Source organism: Podarcis pityusensis, assembly GCF_964106645.2.
Source record: "Podarcis pityusensis genome assembly, chromosome: 8".
Classification (NCBI taxonomy): domain Eukaryota; kingdom Metazoa; phylum Chordata; class Lepidosauria; order Squamata; family Lacertidae; genus Podarcis; species Podarcis pityusensis.
The window spans coordinates 7,585,261-7,595,846 of NC_138033.1; the positions used below are offsets into that span (position 1 = coordinate 7,585,261).

General features: G+C 49.3%; 1 protein-coding gene across 1 annotated transcript; it reads left to right on the forward strand.

The window, feature by feature from the left end:
• The first annotated feature begins 1,152 nt into the window (after positions 1 to 1,152).
• Positions 1,153 to 10,470, forward strand: LOC308484361 (homeobox protein six1b-like). The gene is made up of 3 exons (XM_081019255.1): positions 1,153 to 3,705; positions 7,221 to 7,384; positions 9,181 to 10,470. Exons 1-3 carry the CDS (start codon positions 3,322 to 3,324, stop codon positions 9,449 to 9,451), a joined length of 819 nt encoding a protein of 272 aa, XP_080875381.1. The 5' UTR covers positions 1,153 to 3,321; the 3' UTR covers positions 9,452 to 10,470.
• The last annotated feature ends 116 nt before the right edge of the window (positions 10,471 to 10,586 follow it).

Below are 10,586 nucleotides of genomic sequence, written 5' to 3' on the forward strand. Positions count from 1 at the left end.
AAGCCAGAGAAGCTGTTCCAGTAGTCATAAGGCTCCTTATCCAGCAATCTGGCCACAGCTCTTTGAGCCAGCTGAAGTCTCAAAGCACTTTTCAAAGGCAGCCCCACGTAGAGTGTGTCACAGTAATCCATACACTGTCACCGTGGCCAAATCAGTTGCAAAAGCTATTTTCCTGGTTGCAATGCGGAAATGCCATTCCACTCCCTTACACAGTGTTTGTCAACCTGGTACTCTTCAGATATTTAGGACCTCAACTCACATCAGTCCCAACCAGCCAGCCTTTCATGGAATTGTAAAGTTGGAAGAGATCCTGAGGATCATCTAGTCCAACTCCCTGCAATGCAACTGTCCCGTCGGGGATCAAACCTACAACCTTGGTATTATCAGCACCACACGCTAACCAACTGAACTATCCTTGGTAAGTATCTGGAGAGCACCAGGTGGGCAAAGGCTGGCCTAATACGTGTCAGCCTCCATGAATGTGTATGTTCTTACAGTACATGAGCAGGAGGAAACAGGTTATTTGGGACAAATGTTTAGGTGGCCGCCTGGAGCAACAGAAAGACTCCGGAGCATAAAATGAGTCCTGTGGATGAAAGATGAGCCCTGTGGATGCCTCCACCCTGTTCTCATCGCGGCCAAACAGATTCCCACAAGCAGGACCTGAACCTAAGAAGATAAGAATACTGGACCAAGCCAATGGGCCACCCAGGCCAGCAGCTAACCAGATGTCACTGTGGAGGCAGAACATTACACAACCATCATGGCTGGTAGCCTTAAAAAGGTAAAGGTAAAGGACCCCTGACAGTTAAGCCCAGTCGCGAACGACTCTGGGGTTGCGGCGCTCATCTCGCTTTATTGGCCGAGGGAGCCGGCGTACAGCTTCCGGGTCATGTGGCCAGCATGACTAAGCCGCTTCTGGCGAACCAGAGCAGCACACAGAAACGCCGTTTACCTTCCCGCCGGAGCAGTACCTATTTATCTACTTGCACTTTGACATGCTTTCAAACTGCTAGGTTGGCAGGAACCGGGACTGAACAATGGGAGCTCACCCCGTCACGGGGATTCAAACCGCCGACCTTCCGATCGACAAGCCCAAAGCTCAGTGGTTTACACCACAGCGCCACCTGTGTACCCACCATGAATTTGCCCAATCCTCTTTCAAAGCCATCCAAGTTGGTGCCCAGTGGTGAGAGACAAGAGGCTGATGGGTTCTCTGGGGGCAAAAAAAAAGAGGCTGTGGGAACGGAGCCACTGGCTTCTCTGACTAGCTTTCTGCAGAGAGCAGGTTTTGTGCTCTAGCTGCTTTCTCAGCTCCAAAACAAAGCTTCCCCCCACCTCCCCATATTGCTGGGAAGAAGTAGTAAGGTGATCCAGGTTGGATAGTATTACTCAGATGGCTGTGTAAGCAAGACTGTCTGGGGTGGGAGTATTTAGGGGGCTTTTCTTGTCTCCTGAATTAGGTGGGAAGGGGGGTGGAGGTTGGGAAAAGGAGACCCGCTCTCAGGCAAGGTTAACCCTTTGCAAGACCCCTAGAGCAGTGGTTCCCAATTAGCAAAGTACTGCAGCCCCCAAGCCCGCCAAGCCACGGACCCGCCTCCTTTTGAGAATTTTGATCCCTCTGTGGTAGTTTTTGTTATGTGAGTGGCACCACGGACCCCCTGGGTGGGTTTTGCAGACCCCCTGGGCTGTGCAGACCACTCGCCAACTGGGGATGTCTGCCCCAGAAGGAGCTTGATCCTGCCTCCATGGTAAAATGGCTCTAGGGAGGATGGTAGATCTAAAGGTGGCTGTATAAATAAAATAAAAAAACCATCCTGCTCTCACCAGATGCCATGATGGGGAAAGCACGCAGGCAGGACTGAAACACAAGAGCCCTCTCCCCTTCTATGGTTTCCAGGAACTGGCAAGCAGAAGCATTGCTGCGTCCAACTGTAGCCAGTAGCCATCGATAGCCCTCTCATCCATTCATTTGTCTTTCATAGCCATCCAGGTTGACTGTCCTCACTGCTTCTTGTGGAAGCGAGTTCCATAGTTTAACTTTGTACTGCATGAGCTGCTGGATCAGGCCAATGGCCCATCTACTTCCAGGGAGCTTCCCGCAGCAGAACGTCTCTTTCTTTGCAGCCTTCCCTAGCTATACGGGATGACGCTTTCACCCAGCAGGGACACAAGGCCTCTTGTTATTTGTCTTGCAACAGGTTATTTGTCTTGCAAAGGGCTGCCAGCTTGGTGCGAAACATGATCTCCACATGGGAAGAGCAAGGAGACAAGGAAAGGAAACACTGACGGCAGGAGCTCTGGCTTGGGGGGCCGATCTGTCACCTGGCAGAGCCAAGAACAAAGGGAGAGACAAAGAATTTTCTCCTGCAGACTCACTGCAACCCGTGGAAAGAAGTTGAAAACAAATTTGTTTCACAAGCAGGGATATTAAAAAGAAGAAGCTAGCTTAACATCTGGAGAAATAAGAGGGATTACTCTTAGTTCAAAAACTGCTGCATTGAGGATAAGTAGCCTTTCACTTACAATAAAATAAGCTTGGAAGTGTGCAGATGATTTTAGAGCGAAGTCTCAGAAGCTGCCAACCCGCAGTTGCAGATGACTTCAGGTCCTGCTTAGCTCTTTTGTCCCTTTCACTCGCTTAACAGGATGGGAGCAACAGCCCACATTCCAAGGAAGCCTTGCACAAGGTGCGATCCTAAAAGGTTTGGGCAAGCAGGCCAGCTGGAGCAGACATGGAGAAACAAAGGGAGAGGCGGACAGGGGCAGAAAGCAAGGACTTTCCTCTCTGCCTTGCCTCCTCATGCCCCCCTCTGTAGGGGGCATCTCACATTACCAGATCCCGCCAACCCCTCTGCAGAAAGCCTTTCCATCCAAGGGTGACGGTGGTGGTGAAGTCTCCCTTTCTCTCGCTCTCCTTGTGGAGTTGGCCAATGGCTGGCCACAGCTGCAGCCTGCGTGGGCTGAGCCTGTAACCGATACCCCCCAAGACATCTACCCTGGGCGACTGTCTCTAGAGCCAGAAGGCAGGCAGGGAGAGGGGAGCCCCGACGGCACACAGAAGGCAAGAGGGGAAAGCTGACATGGCCATCCCAGAGAGAAACTCGGAGGGCGGCAGACTCGCCTCCCGCTCGGCTTGCCCTCCCCAGCTTTAATGGGACATATCTGGTTCCCTCTTCGAAAGAGGCAGGATCACTTCCTGTTCTCTGCCGCACAGAGCTTTGCAAAAGGACAGCATTGTCCTCCACATGCGGGACTCCTTGTTGGAGGTGTATTGGGTTTGTGAAGCCTGCTAAGCCGCGGAGCCCTCCCTTCTCCGCCATGAATTTTGGTTTCACCCAGGAGCAAGTGGCCTGCGTGTGCGAGGTCCTGCAGCAAGGGGAAAACATCGAGCGCCTGGGGTGCTTCCTTTGGTCGCTGCCGGCCTGCGACCACCTGCACAAGAACGAGAGCGTCCTGAAGGCCAAAGCAGTGGTGGCCTTTCATCGGGGAAACTTCCGGGAGCTCTATAAGATCCTGGAGAGCTACCAGTTCTCTCTGCACAACCACCCCAAGCTGCAGCAACTGTGGCTCAAGGCTCATTACATCGAGGCAGAGAAGCTGCGCGGGAGGCCGTTGGGAGCCGTGGGCAAGTACAGGGTGCGGCGCAAATTCCCCCTGCCTCGGACCATCTGGGACGGAGAGGAAACCAGTTATTGTTTCAAGGTAAGGAAGGCTCCCTGAAGAGACCTCTTCCGTGGTAGGCATCTCACTGAAAAGGCAGTCAGGGAGATGCAGGAAACAAAGAAACAACTGCCACCAAACACTCCATTTTTCAGCAGGCACAAAACCTGCACATCATTCCTTGAAAACTTTCAGGGCTTGGCTTGGCAAAGTAGCCGTTCAGCTGAACTTCCCCTGTTTTGGATTATTGCAAGTGCCATCTGCTTTTGTCCTGGGGGTACTCAAGGGTACACAGTACCAGCACCTTTTTTCTAGAAGAAAAGCACTGCCTAAGTCTACGGCAACTTTCTTCTCATTACTATCGTACTTGTCCACTTCAGTCAGCTCAGAACAGCCCCACTGGGGATGGGATTGTGCATTGGGCAGGTCATTACATCGCATGCTCTTTTCCCCTACCTGCATCTCCACTCAGCATGACCCTAAGTGCTCCCTCACCTCTTTGCCTCTTTCCCCCACTCTGATGCAGCCTCCTTGCCCTGGAACCCCATTCAAGACCACTTAGGTGGTTTGCTCAGTTGGTTAGAGCATCATGCTGATAACACCAAGGTTGCAGGTTCCATCCCCATATGGGACAGCTGCATATTCCTGCATTGCAGGAGGTTGAACTATATGATCCTCAGGGTCCTTTCCAACTCTATGATTCTCCTCTTCCTCCCTTTCCAATCCCTCCTCAAACCCTCCTCCTTAGAATCATAGGATCATAGAGTTGGAAGAGACCACAAGGGCCATCGAGTCCAACCCCCTGCCAAGCAGGAAACACCATCAGAGCACTCCTGACATATGGTTGTCAAGCCTCTGCTTAAAGACCTCCAAAGAAGGAGACTCCACCACACTCCTTGGCAGCAAATTCCACTGTCAAACAGCTCTTACTGTCAGGAAGTTCTTCCTAATGTTTAGGTGGAATCTTCTTTCTTGTAGTTTGGATCCATTGCTCCGTGTCCGCTTCTCTGGAGCAGCAGAAAACAACCTTTCTCCCTCCTCTATGTGACATCCTTTTATATATTTGAACATGGCTATCATATCACCCCTTAACCTCCTCTTCTCCAGGCTAAACATGCCCAGCTCTCTTAGCCCAGCTCTCTTAGCCCAGCTCTCTTAGCCCAGCTCTCTTAGCCTTCTTGTGTTGTTGTTGTTGTTGTTCAGTCGTTTAGTCGTGTCCGACTCTTCGTGACCCCATGGACCAGAGCATGCCAGGCACTCCTGTCTTGCATTGCCTCCCGCAGTTTGGTCAGGCTCATGCTGGTAGCTTCGAGAACACTGTCCCACCATCTCGTCCTCTGTTGTCCCCTTCTCCTTGTGCCCCCCATCTTTCCCAACATCAGGGTCTTTTCCAGGGAGTCCTTGCCTGGACAGATTTCAGAATCTATCCTTCCAGTGAGCACTCAGGGCTGATTTCCTTAAGAATGGATAGGTTTGATCTTCTTGCAGTCCATGGGACTCTCAAGAGTCTCCTCCAGCACCAGAATTCAAAAGCATCAATTCTTCGGCGATCAGCCTTCTTTATGGTCCAACTTTCACTTCCATATATCACTACTGGGAAAACCATAGCTTTAACTATACGGACCTTTGCTGGCAAGGAGATGTCTCTACTTTTTAAGATGCTGTCGAGGTTTGTCATTGCTTTTCTCCCAAGGAGCAGGCGTCTTTTAATTTTGTGGCTGCTGTCACCTCCTTTTTGTAGGAATTAACCTTATACCAAGTCAGAACATTGGTCCATGTAGCTCAGCATCATCTACACTGACTGGCAGCAGCTCTCCAGGGGCTGTCCCAGCCCTGCCTGGAGATGCTGGGAATTGAACTGGGATCTTATGCATGCAAAGCAAATGCTATAACCCTCTGCTGCAGCCATTCCCCTTAGTCCTCATTCCCAGGTGAGAAGGTCCCACATGTAACCCTGTCCTGTCCTATTCATCCTGCTGCCTCCCTCTTCTCCCTGTTGTCTGCATTGTGCTGTCCCTGTTTTCTGAGGAACGCTGGAGCGTATGCAAAGCTTCAATTGTACGCTCCTTGGGGCAGGGCTCGGTCTTTCTCTGTATTGGCCATGTTACATGATAAAGCTACCCAGCAGCCTCCCACTCTTGTCTTTCGTGCCAATAGCATCTCTCGTCTCCGCAAAGTTCTGGAATGAACTCCCAAGCAAGATGCAGCAGCTGTGAGGGCCTTTGGGTGACAGTCGTGCAAAAGCCGTTTATTTGGTGTGGCCTTTTTGCTGCTAAGATGAATACGATTGGCCAAGGGATACAGCTTTAGTGGGTAAAGCTGTGGATTTATTTTTGAGTGGGGGGATGAGGTGGAGTGGAATTTCATTGCTATTCATTATTGTAAATTATTTTAAATATATTTCTTTAATGTAAGGAGCTTTAAGATTGGAAAAGCAATATGTACATCATAAATAAAAAATACTTCTTCCTCAATGCTTTTCTTGGGGAACCAAGGTTTCACTTTCTCTTTGCTTTCCTACCACCTGGTACAGGACTCTTGTGCCGTTCTCCCCCATTGCTGTCTCCCCCCCCCCCCACCTTCCTTTTGACTTCTCAAGCCCTGTCTTTGGATCCCACCCCATCACCTGGGGAGGAGTGCCACTTCTGCACTGAGTACAGTGCCAACATATTGCTAAGAGCTACCTAACCTGCCATCATAATAGAACAGTATTCACTGGCATTAAAAACAGCATTTGTGGACTTTGAGTTATGGTGATAAGGGAGGGAGCGAAAAGGGGAAACAGGTTTGGAGTAGGGAGAGAAAGAAAAGGAAGGCAAACTTTAGGGATGCCATAATTTTCCTGCCCCTGGACAGGTCTCCTGTGGCTTTAACAGTTGTGTGAGAGGAAGGAGTTCAACTTATGCAGCTTTCCCCATCTGTGTGCTAAGGGGAAATTGGCTAGCTGAAATTCTGCCCCTCAGAAACCTGTTAAAGGCACAGCAGCCCTGCCAGGAAAGGTGGGAAGAAAGAAGGTGGCAACTCTAGGAAGTTAACTTTCACAGGGAAGCTTGGTGCTTGTTGTGCCCCCTCATCCTTCAAATATATTTCTCCCTGGTTTTTAAATGAACACAAATTCTGCCCTTGCCCAAGGTTTCACTGCCTAGAGGTTTAAAAATCCAACCAACCCATAAAACTTCCCAAAATGATATCTAAGATTACAAATAAAAGAACTGTTCACTGTTGAGAGCACAGCTATGAAGAGAGAATGATGTTATTGCCCCCTGCCGTTCATGTTATACCATAGCACCTTTAGTAGCTACAACTGTACAACAATGCACATTCAGATTAATAATAATAATCTAAACAAATAAACATAGACGGGAGGAAAAGATTCATAGAAGGCCATGGCAATTGAGGGGGGAAAGCTCATGGGCTCACTGAAAATGTCAACTTGGGAGTGCTGCAACAGGTGAAACAAATTCCGGATATATACCCCTTGAGGGGGAAAAAGGTTGCCTACCCTTGACTTAAATGAAAAGGACAAAGCAAAACTAACACCCTCTGCTCTCATACAGGAGAAATCTCGGAGCGTGTTACGGGAATGGTACATCCACAACCCCTACCCATCCCCTCGTGAGAAGAGGGAGCTGGCAGAAGCCACAGGGCTGACCACCACCCAGGTCAGCAACTGGTTCAAGAACCGGCGCCAGAGGGACCGTGCGGCCGAGACCAAGGAGAGGTGAGGCTTTGTGGGCTTTTTGGGTTCAACGAAAAGAAGGTGCAGAGCCGCCTGCTGCCTACCAACACAGAAGGGGATGAAGGGAGGGAGGAAGCCCTGATACTAGAAGTCACAGAAAAAGGGACAGGGGGAACCAGAACCCTTGGGATTACGAGAGGGGCTGGAACAGAAACCATTGAGAAATATCTTGCTTACTTTAGCCTCTGCCTCCTTTTCTCACTTTCCCAAAGGTTTCCTCTCTGCCCTTGATCTCTGCTCGCTGTCCATTTTTGAGTTTCTTTGCCGTTACATTTAAGGCACAGAACATACCCCAGGCAATTGGGCTGCCAGCCTGCCTTGGCCTCCCTCCCTCTCAGTCTTCGTTTGACACACAACCATCTGCTATCAGTCATCCGGGTCTCCTTTTTCCAAATCCAACTCTGCCATGTCCTTCTCTCTGTCTAGAACAACCTCCTCGCATCATCGGAGGCTGCTCCAGCAGAGCAAATGGGGGCACTGCCCCACCAACCTCAGTCTGAACTAAGCCAGCCCCCACCTGCCAGCCAGGGATGATACCAGCTGTCACCTTCCTCCTCCTTAGTCAGAAGGCTCACCCATAATTACTTTTTGCCCTGCCCTTTCAAGACACAGACCCGCACTTTAAAGCACTGTGTCGGGGTTTTTTTTGTTTTGCCCCAGCTCTTTTCCCATGTAAACCTGATCTTTACTGCTGAATCGGAACAAACAGTTATTTGGGTTTTCCATCCATTGTTTGCTCTTATTCAGCAGTAAAGAGTGGGTTTTGCGACAAGGCCAAAAAATAAATAAAAAAGACACCCAGACACAGCATTTTAAGTGCAGACCAGTGCCTAGAAAGCACAGCACAAAAGGAAGTCTGAATGAACCTCAAGTGCTGTTCTTGTACAACTCAGAGGGCAGGAGAATAGCAACAAAACTGGAATCCATTGGTATCTGCCTGTCGTTCGCTCTGACTCCACCTACTCTTGGCCTCCCATCCTCCACTCCAAGTGGGCACCAATCACCCTGCCTTCACAAATTGTGTTCTCTATCAACTCCATATTCCTCCTAAAGTTTTCTGCAAACCCTTTCTTGGACCACGGTAGTAGCCACGCTTGTTCCAGTGCAATTTTTTTGCAACTGGCTGCTTATTTCTTCAAGCTCTCTCCTTTCTCTTCTCTTTGATATGCCCCATGTTCTTAGATCATGAGCCTCCAGAAAGGGAATGTGCTTGTTCAAAATGTTCTGGTTTTTAACTACAGAACACTGCTGAGATGCAACCTGTAACTGGGGTATGACCACAGCTCAGGCTAAGGCGGGTTTCACCAGAAGTGATTCCATTCTTCAAGTAATTTTAAATGCATCATTAACTGGAAGGAAAGAATGGAAAGAGAGGGGGGGTGAATAAAAGAAGAGGGGGGTAGTGAGGGTATACAAAAAACATTTTTACCTAAAAGGCACTGTGTAGGTGGCGCATTTGAATTTTACTGGAGCAGCAGTACTGGAGAGATGGGCTAGCCCATTCCTGCACTGTTTCCCTGATCAAAATGGCATCTCCAAAGCTTTTATTAGCCCTACAGCCAAAAGCACAGATCTCTCTTATTTGGCATAAAGAAAACAGCAGGAAAGTTGGGGTGGACAGTCAGAAATACAAAGGCATACCTGCAAAGACTGAAAGTTACCATCTAATCCCTGCTTCCCCAATGCCTATTATCTTAGTATGCACCCAGCAGGACTGATTCCTTAGCAATCTGGCCCCCAGAGACAATATTCTCCTCTTCCTCTTCTACTTCTTGCAGGGAGAACAGCGACGGTGGTGCACTGAAGGAAGGAAGGGGCCTTCCACGAGAAAGACACCTACTCTCCAGCTCCGATGATGAGAGCTCTCCCATTGACAGCCCTGCAGCTCATGCATCCAGCCCCTCACTGCTCTACTCTGGTTTGCCACTTTCGGCTCCAGTGGGAAACTCCATTCACAACGTCCAGAGGGTAGATTTTCTGCAGCACCAGCCGCTCCACAATAGTCTTCTGGGGCCCCTCACTTCTACCCTTGTAGATCTGGGCTCCTGAAACTGAACAGTGGAGCACCCACTTCGTCCCCAATGGACTGTGCCTTTGTTCTCCTTCCATACGTCTAAGTACTCTCCTGCCCAGCCAGCACAGGAACTTACGCCATTGGTTACAAAGCATCTCCTCCTGACCTATAGGGGGCAGTCATAAGAGGAAGAGGCCTATGGGCACTGCAAGGCCATGCTATTGCCCCCACAATTCAAAATTCAGATTTTGACAAACAAACCACTCCCGAATCCCACCAGATCTCCACTTTCTGCATTGTTAAAAAAAAAAAAAAAGCAGCAAAACTTTGTGTTGTTATAGAAAAGAACATACTTCTGCTAAAATCAGAAACCACTTCTGCGGGAAGGGGGGATTTTGAGCAGATGGGATTTCTGCTCTCAACACATTCCCTGATCCCACACCCCCTGGAAAAACTCCCAAATCTTGCTCCCCGCATACACTAGTTGATCATGAGGGCCCAGCCTTCCTATCTTATAAAAGAGTGGCATGAAATGCGTCTGATGGCAAAGCAAGGGGAGCTCTGTCCCCATGGAACCAAGCAAAGGTGAAGCAGTTAGCAAAGCAACAAAATCGGTAGGAAGCAGAGTACAAGTGCATGCAGCAGCTTAAACTGGGAAGCGCAGGAGCATCCAATTAAGAAGGTTAATTAGGGCTTTAGCCTAGACAGCTGAGCACATGCAAACACTTACCCTCTGGAGACAGCAAGAGCAATTACAGCGCCTTGCAGAGGTTCCAACAAGCTTCATGACTTTGACGGAGGACTTTAATGAAGCACTTGATAGTTTTGTGGGCATCCGTATGGGAAATAATGGCCTACTGAGCCTACATTATACTTACAGCCATTCTGGGAGAGGAATGTTAAGAGACAGAAGCTCTTTTGTAAGAAGGTTCAGCAAGAATCAATCTCTGGAGTTGGGAGACAATTCTTGAATGGGCTTCTTGGAGATGGTGGGATGGGATCAAGGCCTGCTGTGGGTTGCTTGCTTCTGCTAGACCCTCTTTTTCTACCGCACTGAGCCATGTTACTCTGTATTGCCAATTTTCTAATAAATTAAAAACCAAAAAGGGTGGCGTCCTCTTGCATACTGACACAAAGCTGGCTAGCTCAGCTGGTTAGAGCATGGTGCTG

Bases quoted from the DNA above. Each gene is read 5' to 3' on its own strand.
- LOC308484361 (XM_081019255.1), top strand. From the start codon at position 3,322: ATGAATTTTGGTTTCACCCAGGAGCAAGTGGCCTGCGTGTGCGAGGTC. The intron at 3,706-7,220 runs GTAAGGAAGGCT...GCTCTCATACAG, and splicing joins AAACCAGTTATTGTTTCAAG to GAGAAATCTCGGAGCGTGTT. The intron at 7,385-9,180 runs GTGAGGCTTTGT...TACTTCTTGCAG, and splicing joins GCGGCCGAGACCAAGGAGAG to GGAGAACAGCGACGGTGGTG.